Source organism: Podarcis gaigeae (genome assembly GCF_964106915.1).
Source record: "Podarcis gaigeae genome assembly, chromosome: 7".
Lineage (NCBI taxonomy): Eukaryota > Metazoa > Chordata > Lepidosauria > Squamata > Lacertidae > Podarcis > Podarcis gaigeae.
Genome location: NC_139683.1, coordinates 80,493,005 through 80,508,259, shown reverse-complemented (window position 1 = coordinate 80,508,259; position 15,255 = coordinate 80,493,005). Strand labels below are relative to the sequence as shown.

Genomic DNA, 15,255 nt, shown 5'->3' with positions numbered 1-15,255 from the left:
CCGGAGGTGCTTTCGAACTGCTAGGTTGGCAGGCGCTGGGACCGAGCAGCGGGAGCGCACCCCGCCGCAGGGATTCGAACCGCCGACCTTTCGATCGGCAAGTCCTAGGCGCCGAGGCTTTAACCCACAGCGCCACCTGCGTCCCTTGACTGCGTCCCTGAGACTGTATAGCAGTCAACAAAAAGAGAAATTAAGCAGGCCAACTTCAGACCATCCCTGTAGCAGGAGAAATCTAACCTGGTTGCATCAGAAAGGTACATAACTTCTGCCTCTTCTTCCCTTTATCACCCCTGCATCTCCTCGCTCCCCAATTGCAGTTACGCCTGCACATCTATCAGGTCAAGCCTCTCTTTCAACTCGAGCAACAAAGCCGGTGTCAGCATGAGAAATAAACTGCTAGTAGTCCTGCAGCTGAAATGCCACAGTTTATTTTTAGATTTACAGGTAAGAAAATTGTGACGCATGGGAGAAGCCTTTCAGACCGAACATTTCCAAATGTGCAGTGTACTCTGAACCTTCCGACACTGGTGCAATTCCCGTTCCTTTAGATTTCTGCGTGAAATACTGCAATCCATTTAATTTTTATGCATATTTTAAAAATTAAGCCATAAACAGTGACTTTTTTTTTTTACTCCTCCCCTTACCCCAATTATTTCTCCTCTCTAAATTAGATCAATAGCCTCAGGACTGTCTGTATTAATATCTTCAAGATCCTCCTGCTGCAAGCCTACAGGTACGTGTGATAATTTCCAGAGCTTCATACCATGCAATGCCACTAGAAGGCGCTGTGAGTTAAGAAAACGCAATGTTTCACCTTCCATTGTTGCCTTTTGTTGTGCTGTGACTGGTCATTTTAAAGGTCCACATGCACTGGGGTTTTTAAACCGCTTTTATATATCTCCTCACCACCATAATGTTAAAAACACCCAGAACTTTTGACTCTGTTTTAATGTTTCAGCATCAGATGACTGTTCTATAGATCTAGGAAATGCAAAACATCTGTTTTTCATGCAGTGTTATAATTTCAGTGCCGATGCAGTTGTAAGTTCCTCTAAACAATCCACTTGCCTTTAGCTCTTATCTTTAAAATCACAGTATATCCTAATTATTGATGATGATGCTCAGTGATTAAAACTACAGTGGTACCTTGGTTTTCAAACAGCTTGGTTCACGAACAAACTGGAACCCAAATGCTGCAAAACCGGAAGTGGGTGTTCTGGTTTTTGAACTTTTTTCCAGAAGCCAAACATGCTCCGTTTTCATTCCTGAGCTTCTGTTTTTACTGTTGCGCAGCTAACTTGCATCCCCGCCCCCCCATTGTAATTCAAGCCTTCTGTTTCCGTGTTTCCTGTTGCGCTGCTAATTTGCGGGGGGGGGGGGGCATTTAATTAAAGACTTCCATTTCCGATTGCAGTGTTCTGAGGTGATATTTGGAGCTTATATTTGGTGCTTTTGTTTTTGCTATTTATTTTGCGTTTTTTATTTCGGAGGCTTTTTCGGTTAATTTGTTTTTATGGATGTGTGGAACCCAGTTCAGCTACTGATTGAAAGATTGATTGATTGTGTGACTGCAGAAATGGATAAAAGCCCCCCATTCAAACAATGACTATCATCAGTGATGGTAAGAAAAAAAAATATTTTTATTTTTATCATCTACAGTAGTTTTATCTATTTATAGTACAGCACATTGTTTATTCCTTTCATTTTATGGATCAATGGTCTTGTTAGATGGTAAAATTCATGTTAAATTGCTGTTCTAGGGGTTGTTTTTAAAAGTCTGGAACGGATTAATCCGTTTTGCATTACTCTCTATGGGGAAGCACGCCTTGATTTTGGAACGGACGTCTGGAATGGATTAGGTTTGAGAACCAAGGTAGCACCATAATACAGAAGATCAGCATCTGATTTAAATTCACTTAAACTGAAACAAAAGCGAAGGGTGTGTAGCTGCACTTGCTCAACAATCGAGCCTTTGTTTCCCGATGCCTCTGACTCTTCAGCATGTAATTCATTAACATTTTTTAAAAAATATATTCTGGAACATTATGTCTAGCTGAACTCTGCCAGGACTTTGACCTGTTCTCTTTCAGCCTTGTCCTTGTGCGTTAGACTTCCTGTCTTCACTTTCTGAAGTTCTGATTATCTTTTAATGGCTTTGTAAGCATCTTTCCTCTTGCAAGGGTTTCCCCTGCCCCTGGCAAACACATTCTTATCGCACAGAACATACACTTTGGTCAAGGCCAAATGGGAACGGCTTGGGTGTCACTGGAAACCACCTGGATTAGGTTTTTAATCTCAGCGCCATTTTGCTCTTCCGTGCAATAGCTGTCAAGGACTGGGACAGAGATTCCAGGCTGCCTGCACACTATAAATTTAAAGTACATGGTTTTCCCCAAAGAATCCTGGGTGCTGTTAAGGGTGCTGAGAATTGCAGCTCTGTGAGGGGTAAAGTACTACAGTTCCCAAGATTCTTGAGGGGGGTGTGCTTAATTTTATGGTGTGTACACAGCCCCCCAGACCATGGGGAGGTCTCTTGAAAAGAAACAAATATGCTGTATAAGGTGTCACTGTATTTTTTCTCAAACATCTGCCTGTTTTCATTCTTTACAGAGCCTGCTTACAAAACACAGACTCCTTTTACTGCTGAATTCGGTGGAATTTAATTCTTCACAGAGCTGAGATTCTGTGCATATTTAAGTGGGTTTTAAACCACTGAAAGCTGCTTCTTTTTTAATTCCAGGTTTCATGCGTGTGTCCTCCTGCTTCCTTTTAACCAACAAGTTAGAAATAATCCCAGTTTCTTCCTGACGATAATCTCTGACACTGCCTCATGTTGCTTCTCTCTACTAAAAGCCAAAAATGCAGGTAGGTGAAATAAATGTACTAAAACCGCAGCCCTTGGGGAACAGTTACTTACTGGAGTCGTTCTTCTGACTTAACGTTTCTTGCTTAGGACCAAACTAGACATGACATTAAGCATCTCACTGAACGTTGCATCCTTCTCTCTCTCTTTTTAAAACCCCTCTCTAAATAGCCACAGGGGGCAGAATGTAATAGGAGAAAATTGGGAATGTTGTGGATAGTAGGAGAAGATATATTGATTAAATATTATCCTTCCTCAGGCTAGTGAGTTAGTGGCAGAGCACATTACCTGTATATCACAGGAAGCTAGTTGGTGGATTCGTTAGAATCTCTTGTTAAGCATTTTAGTCTTTCCTTGTCCAGATTGGATTTTGCTGGTAAATTTCCCTTTAATTCCCTCTTAAAAACAATAATGACACAATAGTCTTCTTTTAAAAATAAGAAGTTTACTTACCTTCAGTTCACAGTTGGATCCCTGAAGGCAGGCATTAGCTTATAGCTACAGAAGAAAGTGTGAGCTCATCCCACATGGGGAATGAGCCCATGTGCTGCTGGCTGAGATCCAACAGACAGCAAAAGAGCATCAAGAGAGAGAAGGGAAGATGGCTGCATGACTGCCCCTTTTGTAGGGTCTGCCAGGGTCACGCCCATCTACCTAGTCGGTAGATGGAGGAGGATGCTCCAGACCAGGCGAGACAGGAAGTCCTCTAGGCAAACAGGAAATGTTACACGAATGCAACAGTGATGTTGCATCCCACAAGAAGTGTGACATTGAAGGCGGACCAGTTGAACGCTTTCATCCTGTTTTCACAAGCTGCTGTTTTGGTTGGGCTGCAGGGAGGAGCCTCATTTGCTGCCCCACTTCCTTTGCGCAACCTGTGTCCTCCAGATACTGTTGGACAGCAAGTCCCATGAACCCCAGCCATTGTGGCCAATGGCCAGGGTCAATGCGGGCGAGAGTCCCCACAGTATCTGGGTGGCACCAGGACAGATATGATGTGCTTTTTCCTCACACACACATTTTAATTGCCTGGCGCCTCTTTTACTCAGTCCTTTTAACCAACGATGGTAGCAATTGAATCTAGGGAATTATAGCTGCAATTAAGCCTTCCTCAAATTCAAGTTACTTTTTGAGGGTGGTAGAGCAGGCAAGAAGATGTTGAAGAGGAGAAGGGAACTGTGTGAGAGACAGATTAGAGTAGTTTTTCTTAAGGTGTGAGGCTGAGAAAGATGGAATCTACCCCTGGGGAGTAGATGGGCACTGAGTGGATGGCAGTGATCAGGTAGACATTGACATTGTTCACCAGAGGCAGGTATCAGTTTTGAAGATTAAAATAGAAGGTTGACAGAATAATTTGTGTGTGTGTTTGGTTTGGTTTTCTTTTTCCTTCCCTCTTTTTTATTCTTTTTTTCTTACTCTTTTTATTGTGTTTTTTAAAGATATTAAATCTGCTTGTTTTTGTTGTATTATATGTTGAAAACTTAATAAAATTGATTATTAAAAAAAGAATATAAAATCTCTTCACTAAACAAGCTTAAGTCATTCTTTCTTGCTTTATGCCTAGATATACCTTTTTCTCCTGCTGGTGGTTCAGCGCCGCTTACATACAAAGCTGTGCAATGGCTCTGCTATCGTGCCTTCAGTGTGAAATTAGGAAATCACAGAGTTATATACAAATGTCTTCTTGTACCACTCCAACAATGTAAGTACCTCTCCGCTTCATGCCAGGACATGCAAATGCTGTTCATGTCTCTTAATTTTCCTTTCCAACTAAAAACTGTTAAGTTTATTCTTGAAGTGACTCTTTAATTTAGTTTCTGTTATCATTATTCTTGGCAATGCGGGGGTGGGAGTAGGAAATAACTACGGATGCTTTTGAGAATATTAGGATATTGATGGGTAGGAAAATGCTAGAACGGGTGACTCTCAACTTAGGCGGGCGTTATGTTCCGGGGATAGCGCATAAATCGTGTATAGTCAAAACACATTGGGTTCAAAGGTGAGTGGGACTGCCAAAGTCTTTCACAACCCTCACCCCCCAAATGCCCATCCCCTTTAAAAAAATAAAATTAAAATGTGAAGCTGAATGCACTAAGTTGCAAATTTTCTGAAGAAGCCTAATGTCTTCTACGTCATTTGAAATATTTATAGATGCAATTATAGTGCCTTAAAGATATGTGGATTTTATGATGTCAAGCTGATACTGCTCTGATTGGGACATCTTATCTGTATAGTCACTGGCATAGTGCTAGCAATAAAAGCTAATCTGTTATATGTATTTGAGATTCTTGAGGGCATTGAACTGTTTTTAAAGAGCCTTGTTGCAGATTTGAGCCATATAATTCCTTTTTATATATATTAGAGATGGGCCAGTTTATGGTCAAACTACGAAACTTTCTCCCCCAGGAGGCAGTGATGGTCTCCAACTTGGTTGGCTTTAAAAGGGGATTAGACAAATTCATGGGGGAGGAGATGGGTACTAGCCATTATGACTATTGCTCTCCCTCCACTGTGGGAGGCAGCACTGCTTCCAAATACTGGAAACCACAGGAGGGGGGTGCTTCAAACAGCTAAGAAGCCTGCTCCCCATCACATGAAGTTTCAAAATGTCCTTGGGAGTGCAGGGATGGGGTGGGCCAATGTTCCATGCAGCCCAGAGGCATTGCATTGGCAAAAAATGGCCACCCTTGTTTTAAAAGACAGCCTGCGGGCCACCCAATAACCCTGTTCGGAATGATTTGTCTATCTGATCAGCGATTTTAGCATTCATCTTTTCAGGTGAAATACGGTTGCTCCGGCAAATTCCAGAAGCTTCTGTACAGCTCCTGAAGGAAGTAACAGAACCACCACTATATGAAGATTTCAAAGCCATTCTGGATTGACAGATGCGGTCCTATTGTAGGTAAACTGATTTATTTTTCCCTTAAAAAAAGAAATAAATAGCTAAGTCAATCTTAAAGCAGGAAAAATGTAGTAATTTGGTGCCTGAAAGTACGCTTAGTGCCATGAATACAAGAGCTCAAAGCAATGTTTTCAAAGCATTTTATCAGCAAAGTAAATAATGGGATATGCTCCATTTTTAGTTCTATTTTTTACTGTGTAAAAAATTCACCTAACCTGGAATTGTCAGGGGGAAATATATTTGTCTGTAATGCAACAATGCTGAGATGCCTGTTTAGGTATCTTGCCTAAAAAGTGATCTATGGCTGCAAGTTTCTGTGTTCCGTTCACTAAGCCTTCTAAATTGCTTTTTAAAATGTGACTTTGGTTTTAAAAACTCGGTAGCACATTATTTTATAATTGTGGCTGCCAGAACCATGTGGTTTTCCTTAAACCTTGCTGAGTAATCCTCAAATTATTTGCATGTTCAAGACTACTATTGTACTGCACATGGCCTTTCAGCCAAAACAGTTGTTGTATCTTTCTTGGTAATAGCCCATTTACTTGTTAAGACCCAGATCTCCAATTTAGAAAATACAACTTGTGACTTAATGGATTGGGTCTTCTAAATTCCAGTTATGATATATATATATCTATGTCGTAAGGGTAGTGCCTGAAATGATCCTTACTGTGGAATTACCATGTTCTGTCTACTTATGTTTTGGAGGGTGTCCACTTATAATGTCATCATTTTGTAATCAGGCCCTAGCAGTTTCCCCCTTTCTAAATCTCATGCACTGAATGGCCTTAGGCAAAGCACTTTCTTTCAGTCTCAGCCCCCACACCTGCAATGTAGGTATAAGAATGTGGACCTGCCTTATATGATTGGCGTGGTAAGACTTACTAGATAATTATGTGTTATATATTATGAACATTCTTGAGTGCTATATATAAAGATGCATTTATTTAGAAAATGGTTTTACATTGAAATCCTGACATTCTTACTGATTGAATACCTTAAATTTGAGGATACATGTGTGGGATTTTTAATGGTGAGGATAGGATGGGGAAAACAAGGGTGACCAGATCGCTGAAACAAAAGTTAAGATCAGGTGCTACTGGTGATACCAGGGATACCAGTGCTGGTGTCTGGATGTATTATTTGTAGCAGTTTCTTTTTCAACACAATTCTCCAAAATTGATAAATGGCTCCAAAAGGGATCATCAAGCATGGTACAGTTTCAAGCATCTCAGAAATGACGACAGCCAAGATAGGATACTTTTTTGGCTCTTTTGCAGGAAAATGTACCTTTGGGAGAAACAAATGTATTGCGTGAAAGCCACATTAACGTTTACGCAGAAGGAAATCCCATCAGGTTATATGGGCTGCTCCCAGGTAAGTGAGGACAGGAATTACAGCTGGTTAATACTTCAAAGTGGGAGCTAAGCAAAGGTTGGCAATATTCCAAAAGGGAAAGGGAAGGCTCCTGAGTTGCATGCAGTGCAGGGCTAAGACTATGGCTTCATCAGATGTCTCCCCATATTATGGGATGTTCTCCCTTTCTCCTTCCCTTGTGCACCCCGAGCAAATTTGGGGGTGCCATGGGAGGAGGAGAGGGGAAGAAAGTCCCATTGTGCCAGTGGCAATCCTCTGCGTGTTATATCTGGGACTGGTCCGTGTCTCAATGGTTGACTAGCTAGGAACCACATGGAGGCGACCTTGAGTTCCATACGTACCGTATTTTTCGCACCATAGGACGCACCGGACAATAGGACACACCTTGTTTTAGAGGGGGGAAAACAAGAAAAAAAATTCTCTCCCTCTCTGCCCAGCGCCCCTTCCCTTCAGCGAAGCGGCAGGAGGCGCTGCACAGAGAGGGGGAGAATTTCCCCCCTCTTGTTTTCCCCCTCTAAAACAAGGTGCCGTTTAAGGTGCGTTCAGACGCCTTCAGGCAGCTACCTTGGAAGCCTGGAGAGCGAGAGGGGTTGGTGTTCCTTTCGACCTGCTCTTTGGGGCTGGCGGGGGGAAGCCCACCACCAGCCCCAAAGAGCAGGTCGGGGAGCAGTGGAAAGGCGTGCGGCCATAGAGGCTCCTGCCATAGCTGCGCGCCAGCTCTCCAGCATGGGGCTCCCCCCGCGACCCTCTCCCAGCTGGAGAGCTGGCATGCGGCTATGGCAGCAGCCTCTTTAGCCGCATGTCACCTCTCCAGCCGGGAGAGGGTCGCTGGGGGCTTCTTTAGCCCCACGCGCGCTCTCCCGGCTGGAGAGGTGGCGCATGGCTAAAGAGGCTGCTACAATAGCTGCGTGTCACCTCTGCAGCTGGGAGAGGGTCACGGGGGGAGCCCCGTGCACGCTCTCCCAGCTGGAGAGGTGGCGCCCGGCTATAGAGGCTGCTGCAATAGCTGTGTGTCACCTCTCCAGCCAGTAGAGGGTCGCGGGGCTATGCTGTCTTCGCTCCATAGGACGCACACACATTCCCTCTTCATTTTTGAAGAGGAAAAAGTGTGTCCTATGGTGCGAAAAATACGGTAAATACAGGAATTGCAGCTGATGCCCTGTTGTGATAGGTTGTTGTTGGCATCCATCTGTCTTGGGAGACAGTGGAAAAGTTTGCAGGTAAAGCCAAATCATTAGAAAGGAATTCTGTGCTTAAGCGAAGCATCTTAATCAATTCAGGAGTTCATAGCAGCAATATTGGAGTGAGAGCTCAATCCCCCCCATGAATGCAAATTAGGGAAAGACTAGTAATGACTTGTAGAAAAGTAACTTACATAATTTGGGTTCCACGTATTGTAGGTTGCAGGTGGCTCAAGAAGTACATAGAACACAAAAATCAGGAACATTATCGCTGGGGAGAAAAATTGCCACGTTGCCTTCCAATAGCCTTTTAGTGGTCTTCCTGTCATCTCTTCCACATCTGCACTGAATCTGTTAATGAAATGGATACATTTAGTGAAGGATCTGTGGACAATTCACTTGCATGCAACCTTATTAAAAATGAAGCCAGTTAAACTTCTGTTTCTCCTCTGACCGCATGCCTGCTCATCACTTGATGAATGCAGGAACAAGTAGAGCAGCTACATAAGCATCACTCAAAAGAGGGAAATGCAAACAAAAGAGGATTCAGGCTTGCGTAAAACGTTTATGTGCTAATTTAGAAATGATTTCTGTGACTGAAATAGAAATGTATTACATGTCTGCATAGTGGAGAAGACTGATCAGCTAGCCTGTTCCATCTCCTTTCCAGGTGTTAACTTTGAAGCCCCTGCTCTCCCTGCCTAGAGTTGTTCATCTTTTAAACCAGAGAGATTTTCAAATCAAGGATTACCTCAAATAGAGATCTATCCTCTCTGACAGCTGCTTGGGCTGTTAAGTAGCCCCCCCCCCCAAAAAAAAAAAAATTCGCTGCCGCCCCAACATCAAATGATCACTTGCACAAATGAATTAAATACAACAGGAAACCTTTATCCTATTGCAAATTGTGGGTTGTATATCGCCAAATTATGCATAAGGCTGCAAATCTTAGCTGGGATCGTATTCCCGCTGTATAAAATGATATTTATTTCTGAGCAGGGGGACAGGGGATTAAGAGACCTGGCAGACACCCTCGCTTTTGACTTTCCTGCTTCTCCAAAATATCAGGCCTTCGTTGCTGTTTAATGTTTGTTTGTTTTTGTTCTGCAACTCTTTAGTATCAATACATTCAAGACAAATCTACCAATTTAGCATATTCTACCAGCTTTAATAACCATTCTGATCTGGTGGGAACCTTATCACTCTTTTTGCTGTTTAATGTTTTGATTAGCTATCCACTTCCATAATTATTTGTACTGTTTGCAATTGTATTTTTAACATAAATGTTGTGCATCACCCCAGTGTTTTATTTGGCGGTACAGAAATGCTTTTCTAAATAAATAGACTAAATAAAGGTTTGTTGCTTAGAGTGTTGTTTTCACTGGATAAAGGAGGAAAATGGAAGTGTCACACCTCACCAGCTTATCAACGGGCTTGGTTCTCATGATCCCTATGATGAGGGGTGCTGGTAAATCTGGGTCCTGGGCCATACCACTTCAAATAGCAATGGCTGTTGGTGACTGAACCTCTTCAGACTGAATGCCCTCATACTAAACATAACGGCTCCCCCCATGGATGAGTATTCTGAGTATTCAGTTTTGAAACACAACTCACTAAAGCAGTCTGAAGCAGTCCAGATTAGACACCAGTTTACCTTGTAAACCCTCTTCAAGCATTAGAGTTAGTTTCCATGTAAGTGGGAGAGCAGGCCGGGGGGGGGGGGGGCAAGGCACTCCATCACTAAAAAATCCTGATTTGCATTACAAGATGTAGGTGGATTAGGCTGATTTTGCTGAGAATTTTCAGGCATTGCAGAATCTGTCTAAACGAATCTGCACTTAAGTTTCACTGGGTTATGCTGAATTAGTAGTTCTGTTGAACCGCCTAGCTTCTCCATAGTGTGTTCATTTCTTAATAGAATTGCATAGTTATGAATACGGCCACATGTGTTCAATTGCCTTAAGTTGCTTGTGTGAGTTAAATGCTGCAAAAAGTGCTTTCAGTAGTAAAGAACTCACAAATTCAGCAAAAAAACACAGGCTTGGCTCAGAAAGCTATTAGTAGCTGGGAATCGAGTCTTCAAGAGCTGAGCTGTTAATGAGGAAGTCCTCAGTTCAAATCTTATTTCTGCAGTGAATTCGCTAGGTGGGTCTACTGTACAGGGTTGTCTGAGACATTGTAGAGGAAGGACATTGAAATGTTATTTGAATGCTAACACTGTTAATAAGGATTACTGCTGATGTTGCTACAATACAGCAACCAGACCTTATCCAGATAAATATGCGAAGAAACATAGCCATACCTTTTCATTCCATAAATATATACAACACCGATCACTTCAAAGAAAGCAATGACGAGCAAAGGCATGGTTCCCGCAAAGGCATCAAACATCTCAAGCCAGTAGTTTCCTGATCTCAGAGTAAAAACCAGGCCCAGCAGAAAGGCAGTAAGGCATATTAAACCTACAGACAACAACATTTGTCACTCAACACAAAGGAAATAAAAAGGAAACCTAACCAGTGGTGTTTAGATGTGTATTTATAGATGTTCCGTTCTTGCCATACACCCATGTTTTGCTGCTTACCTATCCTCCTTAACGGTTAATGGGTGCAATCTGGCATCATCAAAACTATATAGTTTCTGCCCAACAGATTATTGTTATTGTTGCTGTTACTATTTGTTAATTTATATACCACCCTTCAGAGATCTCACGGCGGTGTCATAAGATAAAAATACAGGATAAAAGCACAAAATAAATAGAACAGAAACGAGACACTAATCCCCCGCTCCCACAAACACAATTTAAAGGCCATAGAATTAGCACAAGAGGGACTTTTTTTGCCTGTATTAATCTTGAGCATGGTATTGAAAGAAAAGTATTTGAAGAAGATGCCTTACCACATACTGCCTCCTTGCATATGTATCTAGACACAATGCGAGATTCTGTGAGAGGCGTCAGGATACTTTGAACAAACCCAAACATGGAAGATACACCAAGACTGAACAGCATGAGAAAAAACAGAATCGCCCAAGCGTTCGATCCAGGCATCTTAAGGACGATTTCAGTGAACAGAATAAAGGCCAAGCCGGTTCCAGAAACACTCTGCAAAATTCACAAATAATGGTAACATCTGTCAGATTGATTTCTAAATGTCATTTATTCTAAGGCAGAGGCAAAATGTTGCATTACTCAACATTTAGCAATCATCTGGAATAACATACAGCCATTACCGATGACAAGTTCTTATCTTGACCTTGACCTTCGACACCTGAGATGTGCATTTTTAGACTCACCATATTTTAGTGGTATTAAGTTGCTGTAATCTGTTTTTAGTGTTGCATTTTAAATTGTTGTCACTTCCCCTGGGATCTAAGGGTGAAGGAATGGTGATAACATAATAATAAAAGCAGCCACCTAAGCTCACAGGTTGCTTTCTGTGGTTCTTTTAGTGCTCATACGTGCAGACGCACAGGTATGGTTCCTGTGTGTCTCTGTGGTCTCTGTGCACTCATACATATGGGCCATGGAACACCCCAGTAACAGTAATTGTAGGGGGGAAGGTAGACTGTGTTTCTTTGGAGATAACCAGGCAAACAACTGGTGGCCTCTGTGCACTCATACATATGGGCAGAGTAACAAGCTTGTTTACCAGAGACAGAGCAGCGTGTATGAAGCCAAAGAGCTAAACACAGCTCTTCTGAAAGAATTTCCTGCCTGGGCCATCACTTCAACAGTAGCTGAAGACCGAGGGCTGTGACCTCCTTGCAGCATGGCAGAGGTCCAGCAGAGAAACTACAGAAAAATGCAGTGGAAGCTGCAGAAACCTTCATGGAATGTGACCAGAGAAGGAAGCTCCATTCATTCATTGCAAAGCTGTTGACACAGTCAGTGTTGTCTGTCATCGCTTCCTCTCAGGTGAGGTTGCATTGCTCACCTGGCTTCCCAAAATACCACATGCCGATGTGAAGGAAAGGCCTTGTTTGGGCAACTACAAAATCAGTGCATGCTGTACTTTTACAATTGGATCATTTTGTAATGGAGTACGATACCTGATCAAGGAATTTCTGGCGATCACAATTTGCCAGGTTGAGAGATGCCAGTTTATTGATATCTGTTCCATTCAAATAACTGAGCCAAAATGCGCTGCTGTCTACAGTGATGTTGTCTTTCCTGAATGCCTTGGTGATGTATTTAACATTTCTGTCGGTAAAGTCAAGAATGATACGAATTATTTGCATTGCCACAGTCCCTAAGAAAAACAACAGCAATTTGCTTCAAACAGGGGCAGGCCAGGGCGGAACGGGTTTATGCGCAACCACTGACGTGCGCTGCTGGGACCAGGAACGCAACCCCCACACAAAAAGGAAGTTGCCTGTATACCTGAATTAATGAATATGCACATGGAAAATGCAGGATTGTATACTGTATTTTTCGCACCATAGGGCGTACCGGACCACAGGGCGCACCTAGTTTTTAGACAGGGAAATCAATAAAAAAAATCTTTCACCACCCCCCCAGCCCCAAAGAGCAGCATACAGGCTGCGCACAACCTCTCCCTGCCGGAGGGGTTGCGCACGGCTATGGCACAAGCCAAGGCAGCCAGCGGGATGGATCCCGCTGGCTGCTTTGGCTTCCTCTTTAGCCCCGCGCAATCTCTCCCTGCCGGGAGAGGCTGCGTGAAGCTAAAGAAGCCATAGCCCCGTGCAGCCTCTCCCTGCCGGAGGGGTTGCACGCGGCTATGGAACAAGCCTGCATTCGCTCCATAGGACGCACACACATTTCCCCTCAATTTTTGGAAGGGAAAAACTGCCTCCAATGGAGCGAAAAATATGGTACTTTGTGTTCTATGCTACAATCTTATTTTAATTCTGCCCTCTGGGGTCCCCTAAACTGGTTTAAAGGGGGGGTGACACAAACTGCTAGACAATGAAAAACAAAGCGAATTGTAAACAGAGGGTTTGGACCAACAGCTTAAATTGATTCCTAACTGTGAAACTTGAATGGCTCACCTTTCCAAGCATTCTTCATAGGCCACTGTTGCTTTGAACCCCAGAATTGAAAAAATTGGGATTGACGCAAACAAAGAAGTCACAGAATTTATTGCCGCTATCATGACAGCATCCATTTCACAGTCATTTCTAGGAAAAACAAGTATATAACAACCCGATTAAATGTTAGGAAGAACAGCACTGAGTCCTTCTAATGTTATACATTTCAGGTATTTGTACTCTACTCTTCACTGAATATTTTCAATCCCAGAACAGTAAAACAAAGCAATAGGCAGATATAGCCGGGGATGGGGGGTAACAATATATGAAAATTACAGCTGGTCAGCCTAAAATCAGCTCCAGTAAATTACAACAGATTTAAACCATCTGCATCACATGGCAAGTAAAGCTTAAACCACAATAAGGACAACAGGTAGCATTTCCAATTTAACCAAATACCTGAATAAAAACAGATAAAACAGTCTAAACAACCAAATGGCCTTTGCAACCCCATCTCTCACCTAAGACAGCCCACTAACTCCCCTCGTTCCGCTGCCTTTCACTCAAAGAGGGACGCAGTCTGTGCCAACAGACTGACTTTGTCGCTTTTGAGCAATTTAACATCTTTTGTGCACACTCTCCAACCCCCATCCAGGGTATAATAATAATAAATGGATGGAGATTGCCATTTACAGGACATACTCTCGGTTTAAGCTTGTGTATGCCCTCAAACAATGCCATTTCCTGGAGGCTTCAAATCCATCTTTCCCTTTTAGGCTGACAAGCTGGAATGCAAGAAGCAATGAACAATCATTTTGCAATGAAATTGGAGAAGGGGGGAGGCAAAATTAGTCCTAGAGTCCCTCTTCCAATGCTGTGAATGCTGGTGTCTGCAGAAGACTTTAAACTGGTTAGAAATGCTTAGCCTGCCAGATTCTCTTTGGCTGCAAGATGGGCCTGAAGAAATGGCCAAGCACAGGGGACATATTGCCACAGAAACTAAATAGCTGGAACGTGTTGTTTTGTCATTGTTATTAATTTGTTTATACCCCATCTTTTTCCCTGACGGGACTCAAAGCAGCTTTCAGTTTAAAAACATGAACCACTAGAGAACCACCAGGTTTCAGGTTAAGAACGGACCTCCGGAAGGAATTAAGTTCGTAACCAGAGTACTGAGAACATGCAGCTGCCTTAGTCACTTGCCTTCTGATCAAAAATAAAAACTCTCAAGTCAGAGCTCTGCAGCTGACTTCAGTGGGACTCATTCATCATAAAGTATTGCATCTCAAACTTAGCTGAACTTTTCCCACTTCCACTTTCACTCCCATCCTTCCTGCAGATGATGTGGAGATCTTCACAGGCAGACATGCGTATGCAACCTGCCACTGTTTGTGTGCGACAGCCTGTGTACTGGGGCATCTGCCCAACACTGGCATTGCAGAAAGAACAATAAAGGGCATCTTTGGGATGCTCACACAGGGAAACATCAAGCGAACAGAGCCAGCCGCATATCCTGGGCTCCAGTGTGGGCTGAATGGAGTCTTGTCTCCAGAGATCACTGGGGCGCTATCTCATAGAAGTCAATTTGACTGCGTCAAACAACTCTCCATATTGTGAACGAAAGCTACCAAACCTACCTTGACGGGTTGTAGCTTGCATATGCTATGTGTCCCCCAAATCCTAAAGAAAGAGAGGAAAAAATCTGGGTGGCTGCATCAAGCCAGGCACGTGGATTGTTGAGTTTCTTGAGCTGTGAGAGAGAAAGAGAGAGCTAAGACCTAAACACATGATTAGTCTCATAATTCCTGTGTTTCACAAACTGCCTGCTGGGGGCTTGTTGGAGGGGGAGAATCAGTGTGTAGGAGAGAGGGCTTAACTCTTTCCATGTTTGGCGATAGTCCCTTACAAATGCTCACTAGAGTGCTTTTACCTTCACTTGCACATCTTCC

The 15,255-nt window shown here is 43.0% G+C and overlaps 2 protein-coding genes across 13 annotated transcripts in view; one reads left to right on the top strand and one right to left on the bottom strand.

Moving 5' to 3' along the window:
- The window catches only part of TERT (telomerase reverse transcriptase), a 56,082-nt gene that overhangs the window by 26,085 nt on the left and 14,742 nt on the right, over nt 1–15,255 (top strand). For 4 of the 11 annotated variants that reach the window (XR_014566913.1, XR_014566914.1, XM_083749671.1 and 1 more), the window contains exons 12-16: nt 318–444; nt 672–733; nt 2,741–2,865; nt 4,428–4,565; nt 5,642–5,765. Coding sequence is in view for 6 of the 11 variants with exons in the window: in XM_083749671.1 (XP_083605797.1) it covers nt 318–444; nt 672–733; nt 2,741–2,865; nt 4,428–4,565; nt 5,642–5,745 (556 nt within the window). In the remaining 5 variants the exon portion in view is untranslated. Of the gene's footprint in view, nt 1–317; nt 445–671; nt 734–2,740; nt 2,866–4,427; nt 4,566–5,641; nt 5,766–7,042; nt 7,474–8,990; nt 9,672–15,255 lie in introns of those variants that run through there. The other 7 variants (XR_014566915.1, XR_014566916.1, XR_014566912.1 and 4 more) reach the window with 7 other exon arrangements.
- The window catches only part of LOC310849468 (sodium-dependent neutral amino acid transporter B(0)AT3-like), a 61,061-nt gene continuing 52,491 nt past the window's right edge, over nt 6,686–15,255 (bottom strand). For both annotated transcript variants that reach the window (XM_083749699.1, XM_083749700.1), the window contains 7 exons: nt 14,944–15,056; nt 13,328–13,456; nt 12,368–12,518; nt 11,216–11,420; nt 10,620–10,779; nt 8,515–8,671; nt 6,686–7,052 (listed from right to left, as the gene is read on the bottom strand). In XM_083749699.1, coding sequence (XP_083605825.1) covers nt 6,852–7,052; nt 8,515–8,671; nt 10,620–10,779; nt 11,216–11,420; nt 12,368–12,518; nt 13,328–13,456; nt 14,944–15,056 — 1,116 coding nt within the window. In that variant the 3' untranslated portion in view covers nt 6,686–6,851. The remainder of the gene's footprint in view (nt 7,053–8,514; nt 8,672–10,619; nt 10,780–11,215; nt 11,421–12,367; nt 12,519–13,327; nt 13,457–14,943; nt 15,057–15,255) is intronic.